The following is a 26,284-nucleotide window of genomic DNA, read 5'->3' on the forward strand; positions in this document are numbered from 1 at the left end:
CTCCCCGCCGCTCCAGGCGCGCGACACTCCTCTGCCTGGCGTCGAAAGCCGGGGCCGCCGGCGGGGCGCGGGGTCGCCGCGCTGCCCCCTCCCGCGTGGGCCGGGAGTTGGGGAAGCCGGGCGAGGGGAGCAGGGACCGCCCCCACCTGCTACCCAGCTCCACCCGGCGTCGGGTCTGGAGGTTGCGGCTGTGGGCCGGGTGTGTGTGTGTGTGTGTGTGTGTGTGTGTGTTCCTGTCTTAACCCCACACAAAAGAAGGGAGGAGGGACGAGGAGAGCCACTGAGTCATCCACGCTCTGCCCTGCCCGGGGCAGATGGATGATGCCGTTGGTCACTAGAGTGGTAAGGAGTGACTGGATCCCCTCCTCGCCCCTGCCCTGCCTTGGTGACCTGGCCCAAGTTGGACCAGGGGGAGGTGGGATAAAGTGATGGTGGCAGGCGGATGCCTGGGGAGACTGCAAACTTTGTGGGACAGGAATTAAATGTGGAGCTGCACACAGACACTCTTGCTGTATGGGCATCCCTGGCCCTAGGACATCACTGAATTAGGGAAGAGGAAATCAGTCATCACACCGCGCGATGGGCATCCTTTGGTTCAGCGTGTCGTGGAGGAGGGCAGGAGGGATGGCTGGCTAAAGGGAAGGGAGCCTGAGGTAGGAGCCGCAGTTCTGTCTCCATGGTACTGCCAGGCCGCAGATGCTGAGTTGAAACCATCCTGGTCTTGAATCTGATTTTGAGAGGCACTGTCACGTCTCAGCCTTACAGAGAAAGGGCAGCTGGCTGTGTGGATGGATTGTTCCCCAGGAGATAGAAAGGCCAGACAGAGGCCAGCAGCCCACCCCTGCAACATGGACAGAAGTGTCTACAGTTGGTGCCAGTTATCCATTTCCCACAATGCATTATTTAGATTGGGTCTCACTCTTCTGTTTTCTGCAGTCCAGGCTTCTGTGTCCACTGTCTCTGAGTCTCTGTGTTCACAGTTTAGGGTCATTGGCTTTGGAGAGTTTCTGTTTGAGCTGTTTTTGACCTTCTTATTAATGGTTGATTAATTTGTTTTGGCCCCCCAAAACAGAGGTTTCTTATTGGAATTTTGAGGAACTGGGGTCTAAAGAGACCTCTGGTTTAAGGGGTGGGTTAATTCCAGCACAGGAGTCAAGTGGGCATCCAAGCACTGATGGTGGCTTGATGAAACGCTGCCAGAACCAGGGCAAAAATGAGGGTCCCATCTGTCCTGCCTCCACAGGTGAACCTAGGTCCAGATGTGGCCAAGGAACTGGGTTTTCAGAGAAGACACAGCTCCCAGGCCGGATGGCACCTGGACTCAAGTAATAGGTCCAAGCAAAACAGAGTGTCCCCTCTAATTTCATGGTTCGATTCTTTCCCATGAATGCCAAACCTCCTTGTGGATCAAGGGTCTCTTCTTGTCAGAGAGGTCACTGCGTTGTACAGGACGCAAAGATGCCTCACCAAGGATGGCATGTGCTGTAGATTATCTGATGGGCCACTGGTGGGAAGCCCATCCCCAGGAATAAGCCTGGCGTGGGTATTCCTAGGACAGAAGGACTAGGCACTAGGAGCTAATTTCTCCATACTAATAGCAAGAACAGGAACCAAGTGCTTATGTGCTTCCCTACCTCAACTTTCTGAAGAAGGCAGCGGTATTTAAGTTGCTGGTGATCCTTAGGAAGGCTAAGCTCAAGGTCATGCAGCTACCAACTCCACTTGTCCTTCTCTCCAGAGACTCTGCTCCCAACGTGCTGGGCAAGCATGCTACCACTTGAGATAAGTCTCAGGCACTTTTTAATTGGGCTTTTTGGAGGATAGGGCCTCACTTTTTTCCTAGGGCCAACCTGGACCTAAATCTTCCTATTTATGCTTTCTGACCGCAGTGGCTGAGATAACAGGTGTGCATCCTCACACCCATCCTCTTCTATTGCAGTATTGTGGACTATTTTGTCCGGGATGGCCTGCGGGTGCAGGCCTCTTAGTTTATAGCCTCTCTCATAGCTAAGAAGATGAGAGCATACCACCATGCTATTAGTTCAAACTTTGGCCTGCCTGGCCAGGGTTCCAAGAACCAAAATGATCCTAATCTTAGCCTTCCAGTCAGCTAAGATTACAGGTGTGAGACACCATTGGCAACATTGTGGAATTTTTTTTTTTTTTGATGTGGCATTTGCTATTGCAAGACATTTTCTGAACTATTCTTGTAGACATGTGAACAGTAAGTGAAAAGGGCATTTGTGAGTATTTTTGGTGACAGCAAAGATGTGGGAGCCTTAGAGATGCAGGAGTTCCCTGAGAAGGAAATGAGGGATGGGGATGGGAAGAAGAGGGAGCCTGCCAGACTGAGAAATGATGCTGTGAGCCTGGAGGGCAGAATTGGGTAGACTCCCTGCTCCACTCCATCTCTGCAGAAGAGGAGAAAATCATTCTGAGATCGACTCGGACATTTGTTGACTTTCCAGGGGTCCTACTGGAGCCCTTTCAGATGATGGAGTCTACATTACATATGCTTAACTGTTGCATTAGTTAGCAAAAATGAATATATAGTATGACTACATATGACCACAGTAGTCCCTGAATCAGTAGTATTCCTTTAAAGCTATTTGAACTTCATAGCAAACTTTGATGAAGTATTCATATGTTGGTGATAGGGCTTGAACTAAGAGCCTGGGCACACTGTTCCTTAGCTTTCTAAATTCAAGGCAGGCACTCTGCTACTTGAGCCACACCTCCACTTTTGGCTTTTTGATGACTGATTGGAGAGAAGCTTCTACTGGACTTGTTTACCTATGCTGGCTTCAAACTATGATCCTCAGATCTCAGCTTTTTGAGTAGCTCAGATTGTAAATGTGAGCCACCAGCGCCCTTTAGTTAAACAAGCTTTTGTAGCTCCCAGCTGCCATCTTATACTCTTAAAATTGGTATAAACTATTTGTTTTCCTTTATGTAGGCTTCCCAAATCAAAGAACACCTTTATTCCTTCTGTGTGAAAGCATGGTGGCTTCCTAGCTATTCAGTCTTTTGACTTTTTTTTTTTTAAAGCAGCAGGAGCAATTTCTTTAGCTGAAATGTAAACACAGTAATTGGGGTCTTCACAGTGACCTGAATTGTGTTTGTAACTGTAATCTGAATTTAAGCAGTAGTTTAGCCTTTCACTGGAAGAGAAAAGAAGGCCGGAGAAGTAAGTGGAGGATGGTTCTCCCAGCATGCTTTACCTCAGATGATAAGGCTCAAGGGATTTGCAGTGGAGAATTGCAGTCTTTTGTCTCTGGCTTGTAAATTTGGACATTCTGCCTCTGGAAAGGGTCAGTGTGGTCACAGAATGGCATGTCCTGCTGTCTGTTGATCTGTCTCCACCTTAATGAGACTGTGGGCTGGAGAAAAGATTCCTTTGGGCCTCAGGTTTCTATTGGCTGGCTTATACTTGATTTGCGTAATGTGTGATATTCACTTGAAGATCTGGAACCAGCTAGAGCTAAACTGCCTCCTGGGCCAGGGAACTGAGGTTCCCATCTACTCCCTTAGTAGGGTAGACTCCAACACCTGTAAGCCAACTAGGTTTTTCTAAAGAAAATTGTTCACTCTCATGGAAAAAAGTATAGTTAGAATTGCCAGTCTCCTTGAGCATCCATTACAGTCCTCATGACAACTGTGGAAGTATAGATACTCTTATCCCTGCTTTGGAAATGAGAAACATCTAGGGAGCTTAAACTTTAACAAGATTGGAACTCAGCAGTATGACCCAGATGTGGTCCTGGCAGATCTACAGAAAGCAGTTATCAAGGTGTGGTGCAAATGGAGATAGATAAATCTGGCTTGCATAGTAATATATTTGTTTGACTGAATGACAGGTCCAGAAGCTGTTAAGACAGTTCTCGCTGCTTGGAATGTTTTGAAAGTAGGATTAGTGTCATGCACAAGTCCATACAACTACTAGCAAGACTGCGACAAAATATTTTGCCTAAGCAGGTGCCAGTGGCTCATACCCATAATCCTAGCTGCTCAGGGGATTGAGGTCTGAGGCTCAAGGTTCAAAGCCAGCACCAGCAGGAAAGTCTATGAGAGTGGTATATCCAGTTAACCACAAAATGCCAGAAGTGGAGCTGTGGTTCAAGTGACAGCACTAGCCTTGAGCAAAGAAGCTCAGGGATAGTACCCAGACCCAGAGTTCAAACCCTAGGACCAGCAATAATAATAATATTTTTGCTTCTTGGTAAGGAAAACACAAAGTATGCATTTTTATCTTGACTTCACTATTAAAGTTTATGTCTCCATATAGAATTGCTTCCCCTCCTCTGCTTTGGGACATAGATCAGATTTTTCTGTGACAACATTCTTGCAATGTCATGAGTTCTATGTGTGTATGAGCCACTAATCTAGCAACCAGTCACACAGGCATGTGTACATACATCCGGATTTTCTATCTTAAGATGTCCCTCTGACTGCACATGAGCCTACAGAATATTGAGTATATCAGAGTCAGGGCGTGTTTTATCTACTGTGTCCTCCCCTGGCACCTAGCCATCCCATGGTGAGTAGTTACTGATTTTCCTTGATTGGATGAGTTGTCACTAACTTTTCTTGTTCTTGTGTGTGTGTTTGCCTGTATCGGGCCTTGAACTCAGGACCTGGGGACTGTCTTTCATGGTCACTCAAAGGTGGTACTCTACCACCTGAACCACAGCACTCCACTTTGGACTTTTTTCCCAGTCCTGGGCTTGGACTCTGGGCCTGATTACTGTCCTTGGGTTTTCTCGAAGTTAGAACTCCACCACTTGAGCCACAGCATCACTTCTGGCTTTTTTTCTATGGATGTGGTACCAAGAAATCGAACCCCGGTCTTTGTGCATGCTAGGTAAGCACTCTACCACTAGGCCAAACTCCCGGCCACACTTTGGACTTTTTTATAGTTAATTGGAGAAAAAAGTCTCATGTATTTTTCCTGCCCTAACGGGTATCAATCCATGATCCTCAGATCTCAGCTTCCTGAGTAGCTAGGATTATGGGCGTAAGCCACAGACGCCTGGCCGAGTGTCTAATTCTGTAGGTTGTAATGAGGGTGGCTTTTCTGCCCACTGAAGTCTTTAAGAGCTGCGACTTAACATTTTTAATGATAACATCCTATGAAAATGCAACAAATTACTATCTAGCTGTTACTTGCATAAGGTAGAGATGGCTACTGCTGAAGCATTCCTAACTGCAGTGGTAAATATTTATGCAATGTTATTTTTCTTGCAGATTTCTAGCCAGCATAATGCTAGAACCAGAGGCCAACAGCTTGCAGTTGTCAGGATGGCCGAGCTGGACACTGACTTGGAGCACATCCTCCCATCCTCGATCCTTGCCCCTTTCTGGGCCAAGTTAGTAGTGGGATTCGTTTCCCTTTTGTGTTTTGCACGGAGCTATGATGGCGATTTTGTCTTTGATGACTCTGAAGCTATTGTTAACAATAAGGTTTGTATCTTTAACATTTTTCTGGGAAACAAACTACATCTAGCTGCCTGAGTCTCAAGAGTCTCTATTTTATTTATTTTTGTACTGGTAGTAGGGCTAGAACTCAGAGCCTCACGCTCTCATTTTAGCCTTTTTGCTCAAGGCTGACAGTACTGCTTGAGCCATACCTCCAGTTCTGGCTTTTTGTTGGTTAATTAGAGATAAGAGCCTCAGATTTGTCAGTCCGGGTTCAACTTTGAACCACAATTTTCAAGTCTTTACCTCCTGAGTAGCTAACAGTAGTGTAGGATTCTTTATTAGATTTGGGCTAAGCATTTCTTTGGGCCCCAGTTGTGCTGTGCATTTCCTTTCTTCCTTTCTTTATCTCTGTCTCTCCTTTTGTATCATCTCCATAATTTAGTGTCTATGGTCTTCCTCCCCTGCCTAGCCCTTGAGACCCAGTCCACACTTGTTACAGAAAAGCTGTTCTAAGATTTCAAAACAAGTGTATGTCATATATTCAGGTTGAATATTTCAGGTTTTCTGCAAAATTCCAAAAAAAAGAAAAAAGAGGAAGAGGAAAAGAAAATCTATTTGCTGCCATGATGGATGGGTATGAGCACCTGTTATAAGGTGTTTTCGGCCATCTCTGCCCTTTACTAAGTGTGAGTACAGCTGCCAAAGCTGCTGGGGATAGGAGGCGGCTTGTGGGGACACTGCAGCCCTTGACATGTCATGTTTAGAGACTCACTGTTGCTGAACTTGGAGAATCTTGGACAGTGTTGATCACCAGTTGCAGCTACATCAGTCTCCAAGGGAAAACTATTCTTTTTCACTTGATGACCCGAGTTAGAAATGAAGAAAGTATTTTGTGAAGAGAAAAGGAAAAAATTCAAATATGCTGAAAGAGAATGAGGAACAAAAGATTCAAATACGCTGAAAGAGAATGAGGAACTTTGAGGTATGAAGAGCCAGAGGAGAAAGAACTTGGAAGTGGCACAGATGAAGGTTTTAGGACAGCCCATCTGTTACTTAGCCAACAGTTTATGTATGCTGCTTAACCAGTGAAGAGGACAGGAAAGAATCACCTGTCTCTCTCCACCTGGCATTAATCATGGGAACTTTTATAGTTGAATGTTTATAAAACCTTAAAGCTTCAGATTTTTACCACATGAGGAAGTTATTTTCATCTTTTAAAATGTCACAGAAAACTTTGTCACATGACAAAGTGGCCCTATGGCTCAAGTGGTAGAGCACTGGCCTTGAGCTTAAGAGCTCAGGGACAGTACCCAGGCCCAGAGTTTTAGCCCCACAACCAGAAAAAAAAAAAAAAAAAGAAAGAAAACAGTGACGTGAATATTTGCTATAAGGCATGTCGGGAGTTGAATGTTTGCAGATTTTTTTGTGTGTCATCAACATGGCACAAATAAATGACTTTCTTTCTTTCTTCAGTCGTGAGGTTTGAAGTCTGGACCTGGGACTTATCACTGAGATCTTCAGGTCAAGGCTACCGCCCTATCCCTTGAGCCACAGGCCCATTTTCTAGTGATTAATTGGAGATAAAAGCTCACAGTCTTTTGGGTCTTTTGTGCCCGGGCTGGCTTTGAACCAAGATCCTCAGATCTCAGCCTCTTGAGTAGCTAGGATTACAGGTGTGAGCTACCAGCGCCTGACTGTAAATGGCATTATTAATCATGCTTATCTTTTTTTTCTTCTTTTTCATTTTCTTGAAACAGTGTTGTTGTTTCAAAGTCCCTTGCCAACCTGTGTTTTCCCTGTTGGCCTTGAACTGGTGAGCCTCCAAGCCTCAGTCTTCCAGTGCTAGGCATGTACCACCATACTTCATTTTTCATTTGCTTCTTTGGTTGGTTAATTGCTTGCTTGCTATTTGGGGTGGTACTGGGGTTTGAACTCAGGGTCTTGAGCTTTCTAGGCAGTACTGCACTACTTGAACCTCTCCCCCCCATCCCTTTTCTTTGGGGGGAAGGATAAATGGCTCAAGTGATGTGTGTTTTTTGCCCAGGCTCACTCTAAACCACAATCCTCTCAACATCTGCCTTGCAAGTTAATCTTTACTTTTAAGTGCTTCGCTCATTCTTTCCTTCAAGTTCACCCATCAGCTAGCACATGTGACGATGGGTAAGTCAGTAGCTCTCAGCAACAAGATCACAGGCTCACTAGTCACTTTTCTAACCAAGGTTCATGTTTATTGTAAGTTCTATTATTCATTTTGTGAGAGTGGATATATGAAATGTTAATTGGGAAACAATATTGAAAACATTCCAGACTGTTGTCAGCACAGAAGCTTGGGTTCTGTAGAGGGTTGTCCAATGTGAGTCTTCCTTTGGCATGGGGCGAGGTGGGTGAGGCAGCTCGTGGCTCTGAATGTCTTCTGGAGTGCCTCTTTATGCCCCTTATGCTGACTTGCCAGCCCAGCTTTCTCCTTCGCTGCTTAATGGCAGTCATGTCTCACTTCCTGGCAGCCTGCCTACAGTGTCGTGAACAGGCCAGTGCGGGGTCTGGCAGTGTGGAAGACTGTCTTCCAGATGCTTTCTTCTTGCTGTGCTGATTTGCTTTCTTGTGCCACAAGATCCTTATTGAAACAGTGGAATAGAAGAAATTTCAGACCCACTACATTGTTTCCATAAATCATGAGGAAAAATCGACCCACCTTCCTATCGTGTGCCCTAGAGCGTACAGGCTGCTGCACCTAATCAAATATTTAGAGCTTTGTTGGTGCTTGTTTCCTGTTGGGAGAGAGAGGGAGCTGCACTGCCTCTCCGTCCACCACTGAGCAAGCCCTTCTTGCGGAAGCTAGGTGGGTTTCCACTCTGTCACTGAGTCAGCTAAGTTAGCTGGTGGGTTCCTGTCCCAAAACACTGATGCAGCTCCTGGGATGGGAGTGGTCAATTGTGTAAGGCCACTGATTCAGATCCCCAGCAACAATAAAAATCTTCCTTACAGTGGGCCCCAAGTGACCAGCTTAGTGCCTGTCCCCTCTTCTGAAGACATCTTTTTTTTTTTTTTTTTTTTTTGCCAGTCCTGGGCTTGAGCTCAGGGCCTGAGCACTGTCCTATCACTTGAGCTTCAGCACCACTTCTGGCTTTTTCTTTCTATGTATGTGGTGCCAAGGAATCGAACCCGGGTTTTCGTGCATGCTAGGGAAGCACTCTACCACTAGGCCAAACTCCCGGCCCCATCTGTAAGCATCTTAAGTATTGGGCATTGAGCTGTACAGTACCAACATTTGCTGCTCCTTGAGACTGCCTGGTATTTGACACCTGTTCTGTGCGGCGCTGTGGTGCGTATTAAAGACCGTTTTGTTAGGCAGCTGGCACCTGCAGAGGCCCATAGGACATGAAGAGATGGGGGCAGTCTTGGCCAGGCATGCCGTGGCCTCACCCCTAGCTACTTCTGGTTTTTGAACAACATGGCGTGTCTGTGAGACTCCCACTCCTCTTCAAAGGGCTCCTTCTGTTCAGAGAATCACAGCAAATTTGATTTCTGAAAGAGAGGGATCCTCACCCAGCCACCTGGTCTTCTGCTCTAAGGAGAAGGTTGATCATTACATTTGTTACTTTTTCCTCCATGTCTTAGTTGTCTTCTACAGCATTTAGTTTCATGTTGTAAATATGAAAAGAAAAAAAGGCTTTTTATTGTATTTCTGAGAAAACGTCTTGCTGTGTAGCTTTTTCAAGGCTAGAGCCTTACCACTTGAGTGCCACAGCACTTTTTCTGTGTTTGGCTTTTTTCTGTTTGTAAGTTTTCTTTAGTATTATCTTAGCAGCAAGATTTTTTTTTTTACTATTTACAGATTTATATCTTTAAAAAATATATGGAAGCTGGGCCGGGAGTTTGGCCTAGTGGTTAAAGTGCTTGCCTAGCATGCATGAAGACCCGGGTTCGATTCCTTGGTACCACATACATAGAAAAAAGCCAGAAGTGGTGCTAGGCTCAAGCGGTAGAGCTCTAGCCTTGAGAAAGTCCAAGGACATTGCTCAGGCCCTGAGCTCAAGCCCAGGACTGGCAAAAAAAACAAACAAACAAAAAAAAATATATGGAAGCTTTTTCTCCCCTAATCTCTTAGTTATACTTAACTTATCAAAAATGAAAAAGTTAAAAAATTAACCACACTTTCAAGCTTGGGGATGTTTTGTAAATAATCTTAGCATGTGAAAGATGATATAGATTCTAGTTAGCTGACTTTTCCACTCATTCAGCATATATAAAACACTTTTCTTTTTTTTTTTTTGATACTTCAGTACACAAGGCCTGTGTGGCCCATGCCTTATGGAGCCCCAACCTCATGATACAGATAGTGCAGTGATTATAAGCTTCCAGTGTGTCTAGAGTTACAGGACATGGGACAGGAGTGACAGGAGGGATCCACTCAGGAGCCAGAGAGCTCTATGGCCACCATGTGAACAGTGGAGGAGTCATGTAGAGAGACCTCCGTGGGCAGAGCCGTCATGGTGAGCTCATCACAGGAGTGGAGTTCACGCAAGGGGGCCGGAGTTGAGTGAGTGGAGGCCGTGTGGCCACTCTGTGAGGACATGAGTTTGCTACAGGTCGTGGAAAGCTGTGGGAAGGGGTCACGCTGCCCAGGATGGAGCAGCTATCCAAGCTCTTCCCGCGCAGAACATGTCTGAAGGAGCATGTCCCTGCTCTGTGCTAGGTGAAGAGATGGGATGTTGGGTGGCTTAGGAGCTTTCGTGGGTTGGCTAGGTGAGGGCTTCAGCAGAGGGCTGGGGAAGAATTGTGTTTCCCTTATCCAGATGTCCCTGGTGTGTCCTGCAGGATCTCCAGGCAGACACTCCTCTGGGGGACCTGTGGCATCATGACTTCTGGGGCAGCAGACTGAGCAGCAACACCAGCCACAAGTCCTACCGGCCTCTTACCGTGCTGACCTTCAGGTGAGGTGTCGGCCTGGAGCAGTAACCGCCATCCAAGGCCTACATGTGATTGCATGGCTGTGTCATTAGCCTTGGGCCAGTCAGTGATTCCTAGGTAGGCTGAGACACCCTGTACTCTTAAGAATTCCATGCCGATTTCCAGTCTCAGGACGTGAGCCCAGGGAGAGGATATGTCCTGTCTGAGTGCTTGCTCCCACAGCACAGATGAAAACTGGAAAGCTGCAGGAAAGGGTAACACGGCCCTGGGTACAGAAATGCTGTAAGTAGTGAGGTGCTCCACATTGTTTTGTTGTCCAAGATGTACCCTTTACTTCCTGGGAACTGTCAAAAAGAATCACAGCAGCATGAGGCTTCTGATGTCATTGTGGGGCTTTTTTCTGTAACAAAAGTAAGGTAGAAGTCACTGTGAAAAAAATGACAGTGAAGTTCAAAACAACCTTCCACCCTTGTGAATCAGGAAGCATTTACATCACATAAGTAAGTAATGATCCTGTACAATTGTTCTCTTTCACACCTATTGGTTGGGTTCATTTAATACTTGTGCCTAGATCTCTCAGAGAAGCATGAAATGGTGAATTGGAGCCGCTGACTACTGAGAAGCAGTCAAAAGTAGAAATCCCAGGCAGCAAGGAAGAGGACAGGACATTAGTTGAGAAACGCTGGCTAGCCTCATGTTAGGAGCACGTCTTCATAGATAAGTTTCACAACCCTTGTGGGTTTTTGTTTTGTTTTTTAGTGGCCATGGGACTCGAACTCTGGGACTGGAGGTTGTACCTGAGCTCTTCAGCTCAAGGCTACTGCCCTATCCCTTGAGCCACAATGCCACTTCCAGTTTTCTGGTGGTTAATTGGAGATAAGAGTCTCACAGACTTTTTTTTAGTGCCCCAACTAGCTTTGAACCATGATCCTCAGATCTTAGCCTCCTGAGTAACTAGGATTACAGGCGTGAGCCACTGTGCCCCGCTGAGTTTCACAACTCTTAATCCAAGTAGCGGTTGCGGCGGACAGATAATCATGTCTTATTTGGAATGTAGTTCTTCCTTACCCCCGCCCCTTTCTTTTGTGGTACTTGGGTTTTGAACTCAAGGCCTTACATTTGGTAGGCAGGTACCCTACCACTTGAACTAATCACCAGCCCTTTCTTGCTCTAAATTTTTCAGATAGAATCCCACACTTTTACTGGGCCAGCCTCAGACCTCAGCCCTCCTACCTACAGCCCCCTATATACCAGGAACAACAGGTCACACTTCCATGCCAGGCTTGTTTGTTGAAATGAGTCTTGCTGACTTTTCCAGGGCATTTTAGAACTATACTTCCAGTCTCTGCCTCCTGAGATTACGGGCATCTGTCATCACATCCAGTCCGAAGCGCTTCCTTTGCAACACTTCAAAACTGATCTCTCCTGGTGCTGTGGCACTCACCTATAATCCCAGATACTCAGAAGGCTGAGATCTGAGGATCCCAGATACTCAGAAGGCTGAGATCTGAGGATGGTAGGCTTTTTAGCTAGTAGGTATTATTAGCTTGGCTCTCCGCTCACCAGTTGATCCATTGTGATTGCCCTGACCACTGTAGGATGAACTACTACTTATCAGGCGGCTTCTACCCAGTGGGTTTTCACGTGGTCAACATCCTCCTGCATGCCGGCATCTCTGTCCTCCTGGTGGACGTCTTCTCGGTGCTGTTTGGTGGTCTGCAGTACTCTAGTAAAGGCCGGAGAGTGCACCTGGCCCCCAGAGCATCTCTACTGGCAGCCCTGCTGTTTGCTGTGCATCCAGTGCATACTGAGTGTGTAAGTACTGCCTGTCTGTGACATCTGCAAGTGTGTGAGCAACCCAAGGCATCTATGAGCCACCTCGTCACTAGATGGACTTCCATCCTGCACTCCAATTGGTTCTGGTATATTCTATACATTGTAAGTCCCCTCCACTTCTGGGTGAGTCAGTTGTTTCTAGGTTCACCATGTTTCTCTCTGCCACCCTGGAGAGACTTCATACCAAAAGTACAGTGCAAGCTCTGGTGACAGTGACTGTGTGGCTGTGTCACGACCCCAGCCCTAAACATTGACAGTTAATTTGCCTGGCTTTGGAGTCTAAAGGCCGGTAAAGAGAACCCCCCTTTATTTAGCAAAGGGTCTGAGACAGCTTTTCTGTGGTGCGTACGTTCGTTATGATTTATGAACTACTTTCTTGATAAGATGGTCATCAAAACACTCTGACGTCCATCTACAATAAGCACTGCAGTGGCCCAAAAGAGCGAGTACAGATATACTGTTCATCATGGGTGTGAGCGGGATAGATGTAAGTTCTGGACTCCCCAAATCCACACTGAGGACATGCTGGCAGGGAGTAGTTGCTCAGAAAACTGCTCCTCCTTGCTCTGCAGGCCTCATCTCCCCACAGGCTTGGACAGGGTGGAAGGGGTAGCCCCTGGCAAGAGCCCAGCCACTCCCATGGCCACTTCTCTAAGCCATGGAGCCAGTGTACATGTAGTCATTTGTGAGCTTGTTAGGACTGCCCAACCCTCATGACCACTCTCACAAGACACTCCTGTATGCAAGGGATTTAGAGAAAGAATTAATTTGTATTTTTACTTCAGCAAAGGCAAAGGACTGAGGACCTTGGTAGACTTGGCACTAATACAAGAGTTCAGCTAAATCTCTTTGTTTGTAATTACATGTGAGTTAGGACTGGTTTTAGTCTCAGGTCTCTGTTGTAGTTATATGGTGTTGGTGGATTTCATTGTTGGATTTCACACGTGATTACGATATCTTCCAATCATTTTCACTCCCTCTATTCCATCTCCCCTGCCTCCTCTCCTGCTTCCCATACAATTTAAGCCGTTTTTTCTAGTTCAGTTTTTATAGCTGCAGGCAATTTATTCATCCCTTTCAAATGTATTTTGAAATTCTTCACCCTCTATTATTTTCCTCCCTCCCCACCTTCTAACAAGTAATCCTTTACTTAGATTCATGTTAATGTTTATCCATGTATATATCTACTTATGCAAATGGATATATGTGTCCATCTTTTATATCTAGCTTCTATATATGAGTGAAAGCACAATATTTTGGTTTTTGAGCGTGATTGATCCTGCTCAGCGGGATATTCCTGATTCCTTCCGTTTTCATCTTGTGGCTCCCTCTCGCTCCTCTTGGTTCCCAGATTAACCCACTGATCCATTTGAGCCTGAAGCTAGGGACAGATAGCAGAGGTAGCTTGGAAAAGTCATCTTTGAGTCTGTTTTGGTCTAACTGACGGCTTTTAATAAATGCCTCTCCCACTTTTATATCCTTCACATTTCTAAACATATTTCTTTAATATTACCTCCGAGCTGATAACATTTTCCAATTAAAAACCCACTGTGGGAACATGAGAGGCCCAGTTCTGAAGATCTTGGTGTAAGGCATTAAACAACATAGCTTCTGCAGGGCACGTGTCACTGGCATGCACCTAGCACAGCTTGAACAGCTGTATTCAAGCCAACCCACCTTTTCCAAGCAGTCCCAGAGCAGAGATGAAGTGAGCCAGTTGTAAGACAATACCACAGAATCCTTGCACTGTTATACATTCATTGATGATTAAGGTTAGTAAGCTGCTTGTTTTATATGTCAAGGAATATGTTTGTATTAATACTGTATAGGAATGTTTTTATGTGTCTTACGTAAATCTCTTTCTTTTCCCCTTCTTTTAAGGTTGCTGGTGTTGTCGGCCGTGCAGACCTCCTGTGTGCCCTGTTCTTTTTGTTATCTTTCCTTGGCTACTGTAAGGCATTTAGAGAAAGTAAGCATTATGTTTGCCTTCCCAATTTCCAGCTTCCATGTTGTCCTGTCAAGTGGTATTTTAACAGTTGGGAAATGATCTCTTTGCTCGGGATTATGAAAGGACATGGGGCAGAGGTATAATTTGTCCTTGATCCGTCTGTCTACTCCATTGCCTTTTTCCATTGATCCATAGATTAATAGTGTTATGCCCGTGTTGATATGGGAGTGTCAGGCTGGAGGGTGTTAAGGGGGCAGGCACCAAGCCACAAGCAGAAGCCGCACCCAGAACCTAAGCCCAAGCCCTCAGAATAGTTTTTGCTGTTTTATTTCTGGCCAAATTATGAGATTGGATACACCCCTAGTAGAATCCTAGGAGAAACCCAGGCACTTGTCTGGTATCTACCGTACGTGTTCATAGCTCAGCCACCTATTCATGGTTTCCTAGGGAGGATTGGATAAGGTCTGTGGGAGTCTTCGCTCACTGCCCTGCTTTTTCCTTCTGGGCAACAACACCTAAGCTGTGTTTTGGAACACATGTTGTCTCACAGGTGTGACTTCACTGAGATCTAATGTGAGACCCAGCATCCTCCCTCTCCTTTGTCTCTTGACAAAGGAGGCACAGTGTTTTCAGTTTTCTGTGTTTCTACTTTCTGTGTTGCTCATCTTTAAACATGTGAAGAATAGAGTATGGTCCTTTGTAAGTAGCAGCTCTTTGGAAGAATCCTGAAGTATTATGTTAATGTTCACCTAGGGTATCAAGAGGTGCACAGTGGCTAGGCTCTGGCCTGTAATCCTAGCTATTCAGGAAGCTGAGATCTAAGATTGGAGATTTAAAAGCCATCCCAGACAGGAAAATCTGTGAGATTCTTATCTCCAATTAACCAACATAGAATTGGACGGGTGGCTCAAGTGGCTTAAGACCCAGTACTGGCAACAGAGAAACAAAAGAACAAAATATATTACCTATAAACTGGGATTACCAGAGTAGACGTCAGAGTCCTCTGTACAAAAGTCATTCTAATTCAGGCATAAGCACATGAGGTCTCCAATAGAGACTTAGCAACCTAGGTTGTTCATGCCATCACCAATAAGAAGCTAAACATTAATGATATTCTTTTGTACCAGACCATAAGGAGACAAACCTAGAGAGACAAAAGTCTGGACAGGGCTCAGTACTTATACATTAGGGAGTGTGTGTGTGTGTGTGTGTGTGTGTGTGTGTGTGTGTGTGTGTGTGTGCATGCGCGCATGCGCGCATGTGCGCGCGCTTATTTATATCAGTGCTGGAGATAGAACCCAGGGCCTGCACATGCTAAACAATGGTTCCCTTGAGTTACATCCCAGCACCAGGGCAGCGTAGTTTGATTAAAATAAAGCTTACATGAAGCTCATGCCTTAAGAGCAGAATGACCCCATTCTCCCTACTTCCCTATGAACTATGTCCACTGTCCCCACCTCTTAGCCTCTGCTCAGTGTCACCGTCTTTCCATGTTTGCAGAATGGATGGCTATGGTCTTTGTACTACTAATTTCTTGGCTAATCTCTGTTAAATTTCCCTTGGTCTAATGGAGCAGCACTGTTCATACTCATAGGAATTTAGGTTGTCCATACTTTCATTTGTAGTTGGAAATGTCTTAGAGTGACCCATTTATATTTCCCCTACTAGTCTGTACAAATGTACAAAGGCCAGGTGGTGCACAATCATACTGTTGCAATGACTGTTCCTATTCTGCTTGCCCGTATTTGTGTGTGTTCAGCAGAGAAGCAAAACTCTTTTATGGTACAAGTTACAGGTACAAGTAATTCCTGGGATGCAAATCAGAGCACTGTTCTGTCTTAAAAGAGGACTAGCGAAGGATTTTTGTCTTCATACGTGTTAGATCTGAATGTAAAGTTTAATAAAGGCCTGGCATTAGTTACACATAAACATAAATTTCTAGAAAAGTTTTCACTATGGAACAGACCTAATGTTATTTTAGAAAGACCAAAAAATGACATCACTGACACTCGTTATTTCCGAATACCTGAAACAAAGTGTTATTCTTGCAATGAGATGTTTTGTCAGTATTTATATCTGCTTTAAAGCTTGATGTTTCCTTTTGGGAACATAATCTGTACACAGTAATCTTGCTGGAACCACAAAAATGTTTTCTCTTGAAGCTAATACCTTAAAATTGTCACCTCATTGGAATGAGACAGAGTCCCTTCCATCGAGGAGTGGATTTGCTGTGTTCTGAAGACAGTCATTTTAATCCTAAACCATCATTCCTAATGCCAAAGATGAGAGATCAAATCTCTGTTGTTTTTAACTTCCTAAGCCTTTTCTGCTCTCTTTTGAGCCTAACAAAAACTTCATGTTTTCAGTCTGATTTGGGACATTTTATTTAGAATCTCCCAACTAACAAAGCAGGGCAGCTCCCCCCTCCATCCTACTGGACACTGTGCCTTACGGAGTAGGGGTTGTTGCTGACTGAATGCTGACATAGGGGCCAGGTTTCTCTTCCCCTCTGCCTTCCTGTTCTTCGGTTTCTCCAATGCCTTCATTTTCATAAGTTTAAGGACAGCAAGTCCAACTTCCCTTCTGCACATGGAAGCAGGCTTGGTTGGGTACAACTTTTGGGTGTGAATCTGATGCTCATTGTGTGGCTCTGGCAGCTACAGAGTCGTGGCCACCTGTCAGGGTGGCACAGTTCCCATGCACACCATGATGTGCCAGTTACACTAGGCAGAGATGCCAGGCAGAGGGTGGTGGAAAGGGCTAGCTTGCACAATGTGCTGCTTTTGCTGAAAGGAGAACTTCCCCCACCTCCTCCGGAAGGAGTGCCAAGTCTGAGGCACATGCTTCATTTAATTGGTCACATCTGTTGGCACTTGTGGGTGTTAGTGCTGACAAGTGTCTTTATGCATGTTGCTTTGTTTGTTTGTTTGTTTGTTTGTTTATTTAGCTACCTATTTATTTTCCTATACTTCCTTCACTGTCAGCCTTTTACCTAAGGGGTTGAATTATCTTTGATAACAGACATGTACCGAATCAAGGAAAGACAAATGTCCACTACAGTCTGGATCTTCAACTGGTGATGGTTGCTAGGGTGTGTAACTGCAGCTCAGTGAGTGCTGTCCCAAAAGATGAGAGATGCAGTGTGATTAAAAACGATGTTTTTAGGCCGGGAGTTTAGCCTAGTAGTAGAGTACTTGCCTAGCATGCATGAAGACCCAGGTTTGATTCCTCGGTACCATATACATAGGAAAAGGCCGGAAGTGGTATTGTCGCTCAAGTGGTAGAGCTCTAGCCTTGAGAAAGCCCAAGGACAGTGCCCTGAGTTCAAGGCCCAGGACTGGCAAAAAAAAAAAAAAAAGAAAAAGAAAAAAAAAACTGATGTTTTTAGCCAGGTGCAGTGGCTCACCTCTGTAATGCTAGCTACTCAGGAGGCTGAGATCTGAGAATTGCAGTTCAAAGCCAGCCTGGGCACTAAAAACTGTGAGATGCTTTATCTCCAATTAACCACTAGAAAACCCAGAAGTGGCACTGTGGCTCAAGTGGGTACGGCAGTAGCCTTCAGCTGAAGAGCTCAGGGACATTGCTCAGGCCCAGAGCTCAAGCCCCATGACCGACTGACAAAACAAAAAAAGAATGTTTTTCCCCGTCCTCTCTGGAGACATTGGAGCTTAAAATGTAGCAATCTGGACAGTGAGGCAGAGAATTCTGAGAAAGGTCACATTTGGAGATGCTTATGCAGAGCCATGTCCAAGTTAGAATCCTTATCTTGGGAAGATTTTTCAGAACAGAGATCATTCCTAAGTCTAACTACACCAGAGATGACATCAGCTTTTCATGATTTAGCTTTAGTGGGGGGGCTGGGGGGAATTGTTGTTGTTTGTTTGTTTTTTGTTATTTTGCCAGTCCTGGGCCTTCCACTCAGGACCTGAGCACTGTCCTTGGGCTTTCTCAAGGCCAGAGTTCTACCACTTGAGCCATAGCACCATTTCTGGCTCTTTTTTGTTTTGTTTTGTTTTTTTATCGAGGAATCAAACCTGGGTCTTCATGAATGTTAGGCAAGCACTCTACCACTAAGCTAAACTCCTGGCCCTAGCTTTAGTGTTTTTTTTTTCATATATTCTTTATTGTAATTAATAGAAGGGTTACATTATATTCACCAGATAGAAGGTGCATTACTTCACAAACATTGATCTCCTTTCTCATGTCTTAGTCCCATTTCTCTCCCCCCACCTCCGCTCCTCATCTTGTTTTCCCCCCTTAGCTTTAGTGTTTTTAAGAGCTACTTCTCAGTTTAAAATTTGGTATCTGTGTCTTTCTTATATGCTTGTATGTGAATGTTTGCATGGATGCCTATATGCATGTGCCTGTGTGAGCAGGTACTATGGCTTGAACTGAAGGCCTTATAACTCTCACTTAGCTTTTTTGCTCAAGGCTGACACTCTACTACTTGAGCCACAGCTCTACTAGCTTTTCGCTTATTGAAAATAAAAGCCATGGACCAAGAGCATGGCCTAGTGATGAGTACTTGCCTAGCATGCACGAAGCCCTGGGTTTGATTCCTTATGGTACCATATATACAGAAAAAGCCTGAAGTGGTTCTGTGGCTCAAGTAGTAAAGCTGTAGCCTTGAGAATGCCCAAGGACAGTATTAAGCCCTGGATTGGCCACAAAAAGAAAAAGAAAGCTGGGCAAGGCAGCCCACACCTATAATCTTAGCTACTCTGGAGGCTGAGATCTGAGAATGTCAGTTCAGAGTCAGCCAGTTCAAAGCCAGCCAGCACTACAAAGTGGCACTACAAAGCCATGAGATTCTTATTGCCAATTAATGCTAGAAAACAGGAAATGGGGCTGGGGCTCAAGGGTAGGGTGGTAGCCTTGAGCTGTAGAGCTCAGGGACAGTGCCCACACTCAGAGTTCAAGCCCCATGACCCACGAAAGAAAAAGAAAACCCTCTTGGATTTGTAAGTCCTTACTATATGTAAGGTGGCCTAGTGCTATCCACTCAGTCTCCTTATTGAAATCTTCAGATGTGAAATTCAAGAACAGTTAATGTTACTTGGTAGTAAAAACGTTATCATAGAAACACAAGTCCAAATTCATCAAGGCTACGTCACATGTTGGCAATTTATTAGCATTAGTCACTTTGATAAACCAAAATTCAAATTAAATTTTAATTTAGGGAAGTATGTATATAAAGCTATACAAGGCTGGGCCATCCCTAGAACTCAAACCCAGTAACTTGGTTTAGCTTTACTGGGATGAACTTTTCTTGCTCACCTCAGTACTGGAAATATTTTGCCAACATTATGTAAATTGGCCTTAGTTTATCATGAACACACAAGACTCCACATTTATAAAAAGGACCTCTTAGATTATGATATAGTTTAAAAATGTTAAGTGTTCTGGTGGAAAACTCAAAAAAGAGCATGTGCATACTTAGTCTTATGACACATGATAAAATATTGAGTGGTAAATCTGGCAGAAATTACAGGAGAATAGGTTAGGCTAAAATAGGCAATAGCTAGAGGTAGAATACAGATATATGATGTACAAATATTTCAACTATGAGCTGGGACTATGATTACCAGGACCATACACACTGCTTTGAAAGAAAAAAAATGAGAACTATCTATGTAATTTTGAATTTTCTAGTAAACATGCTATACATAAGGAAGAGGTGAGATGAATTTTAATATTCTGTAATAGCTCCATATGTCAGCAATATAATTTCATTGGACAATCAATAGAAAAATATAAAATACATTATGCCTCCCATCTGAAGTCTTAGAGTCAGATGTGTGCGTTACACTGCACCACACCTCCACTGGGAGAAGATGAATCTCAAGTACTCATTAGCAATAATGAGGTGGGAGACACTTATCTGCAAATGAAGCTGTTACTGGGTTATAACTGACCATTGAAATCTCGCCTTTGACGAGATGTGATGCCTAGTATTTCGTGATCACTAAAACGGATAAAATTTAGGCAAAGAAAGTATACCTTCATCTCTGATTTTTGGGGGGGATTTTTAGGCAAAGTCAGAGACTTAAAGGATGAGAAAAACTCTTTTGGAAGTGTTGTAGTTTAGAGAGTAAGAAATATTAGATTATTGCAAGAACACTCCATAACTCTAAAGGCTTTGTTTGCAAAGTGGCATGCACCTGTAATCCGAGCTACCAGAGACTCAGGAGGATCACTCTCTGAGGCCTACCCTGGGCAAAAATTGCAAGACCTTACCAAAAATACTCGAAAGCAAAAAAGGGTTGGGAGAATGGCTCAAGTAGTGGAACATCTGCCAGGAGGCTTGAGATCTGAGTTTTAAACCTCATTTTTACCACCCAAGAAAAACTGTTTTCTGCATCTTATCTGTATCCTAGTAAGTCTGAGTTAGCCATCCAAAGAGAAGACTGTTTAAATTCTAGACAGGATGAACTGAATAATAGCCCATATCATCACATCCAGGTAGTGATTTAGCTTCATATTTTCAGAGTGTCTTCAAGAGAGCTCTTTGAGTATTTCAGTGGGGGAACTGGGAACTGGTCTCCTCTCAAAGGCTCTTGCCTATGGGGAAAAATCATGTTACAGTTAAAATGCAAGCTAATTCCACTTTTCATAGAAGAAATGTGAAATGATCAAGAGACTTGCTTGTGAAATTTAGAGCAGGAAGCATGACATTAGGAAATTATTTAGGCGAAGAATACAAACACAACTTACAAGAATTAGAAAGTATGGGCTGGGAGTTTGGTCTAGTGGTAGAGTACTTGCCTAGCATGCACGAAGATCTGGGTTTGATTCCTTGGTACCACATACATAGAAAAAAGCCAGAAGTGGTGCTGAGGTTCAAGTGATAGAGTGTTAGCCTTGAGAAAGTCTCAAGGCTCTGAGTCCAAGCCTAGGACTGGCCAAAAAAAAAAGAATTACAAAGTATGAGCCAGGCATGTGACTCACACTAGTAATCCTAGCTACTTGGGAGGCTGAGATCTGATGATCATGGTTCAAAGCCAGCCCGGGCACTAAAAAGTCTGTGAGACTCTTACCTCTAATCACCAGAAAACCCAGATGCAGTTCTGTGGCTCAGGGGGTAGGGTAGTATCCTTGAGCTGAAGAGTTCAGGACAAAACCCAGGCATAGTGTTCAAGTCCCATGATTGACCAAAGGGGAAAAATCAAAAAGATTAAAAAGCTTTTTAAAAAAATCAAATCCAGATAGAAGGTTGAGGTAAGCAAGGATTGAGTGCACTGGTCTCCAGTGAGTAGCTGCACTGAATGTTGGGTCAGCATGAAGACTCTTCCCTGTTCTGGGTCTAGAGTTTTGCTGTGGCCATCTTTTATCTCATTTATTCATAGATGGGAACCTGTGGTAATCAGAAGGGTCGTTTATCGTCATCGAAGGCTCTCCACACAATCTGGTACTATGAGCATACCCTGAAGTGCCCTCAGGAGGACGTGTTCTGAGCGGAGGATTGCACCTGAGCCCTGGCAAAGCCTCAAGACCTGGGCTTTCGTTGCACAGGGTGGGACATTGTGAGCTGTGGTCATCCCAGGTTGTACCATTCAGACCTCTGTTCACTGTTCAAACATGTGCACATACTCTAAGAACCGTACCTCAATAGGAGTTAGTTAACACATTACCTTTAGTTATTTTAGCCATTTTTTTTTAAGTTTAGAGACCTGACAACATTTACATTATGGTGACTGTTACTGACTGACCTATATGCTCACTTAAACTGGAATCATACATAATGTAATGGGCTTCTTTTTTACATTGTTTGGTTATAATGGTGACTTTTTAGCATTGTATTACAAACATATAATTAATTTTTACAAACCTTAGTTTACTTAATGGAACTAAATATGTTGATATGCACATCCATATACACACGCACACATACACACACACACACACACACACACACACACATACATTGTAACTAGAGCTTAATTTCCCAACTGCAAGCTACAGAAGCAACTTAGGTAATATAGAGAGGCAGGCTTGGAAATCAAAACAACTCTTAAGATTCCACCTCACTCCAGTTAGAATGGCCAGGATCAAGAAAACTAATAACAACAGATGCTGGAGGGGATGTGGCCAGGAGGGATCACTACTACACTGTTGGTGGGAGTGCAAACTCGTTCAACCACTATGGAAAGCAGTATGGCAGTGCCTCAAAAGGCTAAACATAGAGTTCTCCTATGACCCAGCAATTCCTCTACTTGGCATTTACCCAATTGTCCAGAAACAAGGACATACTAAATCCACTAGCACAACGATGTTCATTGCAGCACTATTCACCATAGCAAAGATATGGAACCAACCCAGATGTCCCTCAGTTGATGAGTGGATCAACAAGATGTGGTATTTCTAAACAGTGGAATTCTATGCGGCTGTCAGAAAGCATGACATCACCCCATTTGTTAGGAAATGGAAAGACAGAAAAAATCATATTAAGTGAAGTAAGCCAGACTCAAAGGAACATAGGGTCAATGGTTTCCCTCATTTGTCATACTCAGTAGAAACCTTGGGCTCTCCTAGCAGAGATTTGCAATAGAGCAAAGCCTAGATACATAAGGCCATATAGTATGACACTAAATGAAAGGACCTCTAGGATATAGAAACAAAAGCCATATAATGAGTGATTGTTGTCCTTAATGTACTATGTTATCTCTCATCTCTTTTGCTGTCCCTTGTTTATCTCATATTGTTACAGTATCTCACTTTGTTATCTGATATATTGGATATATCTGTATTTGGTTATTTGAAATTGGATAGGGAAGGAGGGAAAACAAGATGAGGGATGGGGGTGGAGGGGAGGGAAATGGGGACCAAGACATGAGAAGGTATCAATGTATGTGAATTAATGCACCTTCTCTCTGGTGAATATAATGTAACCCTTCTGTTAATTACAATAAAATATATGAAGAGAGGCAGGCTTGGGCTAGATATAAGGCAAAATATTCTTTATTAAAACAGATTGTGTTCTAAATTCTTTTCCGCCACTGAAGTTCCTCCAGTCAAGGGCAGGTGGCCCCCTGCTGTAAGCGTCCTGGAAAGGATTATGTTCCACTCAGGTGCTGCCATGAGTTTTGGTCAGTACAGCTTTCAAGGCAAGGCACGGTGCCAGGGAAGCAGCTGTGCAAAAGTGTACGATGGCCAGCTGCGCAGAGCATCCGAACGGTCTGGAAAGCTTGTTGAAAGGGTGATGGCCAATTTCCATCCTCAGAATTCCTGACAGCAGGACCTGAGGCTGAGGCTGTGCTTCGTAAAAGATCCAGGTGTAGGTCCTGGGACACCCCCTGCCCCTCCTTCCCCATGAAGCCGCCATTTTAGAGCAGTGGTTCTCAACTGGTGGTGGTATTTGAATCAGGGTTATTTGGCAATATCCATGACACAACCAAAGCTGTTACTGGTATCCAGTAGGTAGAAATGAGAGGTGGCACTCAACCTCCCCCACAATAAGGAGTCAAATAGCCCTGAAGTCAGCAGTATTGACAAGAAGAAACCTGTTAGGTGAAATGACAGAAAACCAAGGGTTTATAATAACTAAAGACTGTTATGCTAAATTTTTTAGAGGACAGTGTGGAGGCTATGGTTTGTCTTAAATTAATCTAGGAGATCTGGTGGTAACACCTGCCCACAGGAGCAATTAGACATGCAATAGGACCAATGATTGTTCTGCCTGTAACAAAGACAACGAATTCAGAAGTTAGACTGCCTGGCAGGGTGGAGGTGTGGTTTCACAGCTTGAGTGACATTTAAAAGATAGGGAGGGAGCTGGGAGTTTGGCCTAGTGGTTAAAGTGCTTGCCTAGCATGCACAAAGACCTGGATTCGATTCCTTGGTACCACATACATAGAAAAAAGCCGGAAGTGGTGCTGAGGCTCAAGTGGTAGAGCTCTAGCCTTGAGAAAGTCCAAGGACAGTGCTCAGGCCCTGGGCCAAAGCCCAGGACTGGCAAAAAATAAATAAATAAATAAATAAATAAAAGATGGGTAGGATTTTGCCAGAGGCATTGTAGCCTGTGGAGACTAAGTGGAACAAAGTGAGGACCTGTTGAATTGATTTATGTGACTGGAAAGGAGTGTGGACTCTGGAAAGTGGAGAGGTACCTGGTCACAATAGCAAGGCCTCTAGTGAAAGCCACTCTACCCAAGGGCAGCAGCAGTGAGTCCCATTAGAAGTGATCTGGCTTGTGTCTTGTTTTGTGCCCAGGGGTTCAGCTGGGTACACACAGACTTTATCATCAATTTTTTTTACCAATACTAAAATTTGAACTGAGAGCTTCAAGCCTGTTGGTCAGTTGCTCTGCCACTTCAGACACACACACACACACACACACACACACACACACACACACACACACACACTGCCCTTTTTCACTGGCTATTTGAAATAGCATCGCACTTTTTTGCCTAGACCTACACCCAGACCACTGTCCTCCCATTTTACTCTTCCTTATATGACTGAGATGACAGGCATGATCTGGTGTCTAGTATCTTCCAATTGACATAGAGTCCCAGAAACATTTTTTACCTAGACAAGCTGGCAACTTCAGGCATAAGTCCTGGTTTCAGCCTGCTACATAGCCTAGATAATAGGTACATCACACAATCTGTACTTAGCTATTGGTTAAGAAGTCTGAACCTGGGTTTTTTTTTTTGTGTGTGTGTGTGTGTGTGATGTAATCCTTCCAGTCTAGAGCCTCCTGAGTAATAATACAGATGTGAACCACCATGTCTGACTCATCATTTATTGTTGTTGGCTTCACCATCTTAACAAAGGTTTTGTTTTGTTTTTTTTTTAAGAGAAATCTTGTTTCCATTTCCTGGAGTTCATTTTGATAAATATTATTTTGTATGATCAGATGCACACAGGCATTGTGCCCCTCTTTTCCTCTCCTAAGTTAACAAAGTCTTAATCCATTTATCCAGCACCTGAGGCTAAAAGCACCTCCGCCCCTGATCGGGGTCCCTGGTGTTGGTAGGATGTGAGATCTTCCACCATGGGGCTGTGCTGACTAGTTCCTGAGGATTCACAAAATGTTTGTATCCTCTCTTTCATTATCTGCATCTCACACACACACACACACACACACACACACTTATTGTTGGCTTCCTGAGCAAGCAGTTTAATAAGAATCAAGCTGTACATTTTACACTACATAATGTGCCTGGCACATTTCATGACAAAATGACTCACTAGATACCCCCTTGACAATTGTACTGAGCCTCATGGAAATTCTATCTCCTTCACACTGCAGGAGTTTTGCTGTTTCATGTGCAACATTTATCAGACGTTTGCTGTGGTTCTGGCACCATCCCAATTGATGATTGTAAATGTTCATATCTTAGTATGATTTTTTAGCCTAAAGTGTTTTATTCTTTTTTGTTACTTCTGTAAAAATGGACTACAGTTACTTATTGGTATAACAAACCAGTGATTTTTTTTTAATTTCCGTACATGAGGTAGCATACTGTACTGAATCTTTTTTAAACTATATTTTATTGTTACTTAGAAGTGATTTACACAGAGGTTACAGTTGCATAAGTCAGGTAGTGAGTACATTTTCTCCTGAGCCACATCACCCTTTCTCTCAATCTCTCTCAGTTTTTTCCTCCCATCCCCATGCACAGGTCGTATAGTTGGTTTTCCACATAGTGTCTAGTGATACTGAGTACTACTGCCAGATTTGTTCATCCTTTGTCCCACCCTCTCACCTCCCAAAGACAAATAAACTAGCAAACAAGACAAAAGGGGAAAAACCAGAAATCTCCATTTCTTGAAGGTCTTTTTGTAAAGTATTGTTTGATAGGGTCACATGCACATAGCTATGGAGCTTTGTGATTCAGTCCTATGAATAGCCTCCTTTGATCTCACCATGTGAATGTCTAAAAATCTGGGTTTTTTTTTAACCATCTTAGTATGATTTTTTAATATGTGCACCTCTAAAAGATACTAAAGGTTATATAGTGAAAAGTAAAGCTTCCTGACCATTCCATTTTTTCCTTAGAATGTCTCAGAAACTACTACAGACAGTTTCCCGTGTATTTTCCAGAGATAAGTGTTTTGCTTTCTTGCAATTTATAGCACAATGGCAAAGTATTCCACTATAATTCTGCCTGTCAAGTCTATCCCATGATAGCTTAGGCTGCCCCCATTCTAGAGACAAGGGCC

The 26,284-nt window shown here is 43.9% G+C and overlaps 1 protein-coding gene across 1 annotated transcript in view; it reads left to right on the top strand.

Moving 5' to 3' along the window:
- The first annotated feature begins 251 nt into the window (after nucleotides 1-251).
- Nucleotides 252-26,284, top strand: part of Tmtc4 (transmembrane O-mannosyltransferase targeting cadherins 4) — a 51,130-nt gene continuing 25,097 nt past the window's right edge. The window contains exons 1-5 of the mRNA XM_090341917.1: nucleotides 252-342; nucleotides 5,245-5,460; nucleotides 10,237-10,352; nucleotides 11,928-12,144; nucleotides 14,047-14,134. Of these exons, the coding sequence (XP_090198043.1) occupies nucleotides 319-342; nucleotides 5,245-5,460; nucleotides 10,237-10,352; nucleotides 11,928-12,144; nucleotides 14,047-14,134 (661 nt within the window). The 5' untranslated portion in view covers nucleotides 252-318. The remainder of the gene's footprint in view (nucleotides 343-5,244; nucleotides 5,461-10,236; nucleotides 10,353-11,927; nucleotides 12,145-14,046; nucleotides 14,135-26,284) is intronic.

Source organism: Megascapheus bottae, chromosome 11 (genome assembly GCF_031878675.1).
Source record: "Megascapheus bottae isolate mThoBot1 chromosome 11, mThoBot2.hap1, whole genome shotgun sequence".
NCBI classification, from domain to species: domain Eukaryota; kingdom Metazoa; phylum Chordata; class Mammalia; order Rodentia; family Geomyidae; genus Megascapheus; species Megascapheus bottae.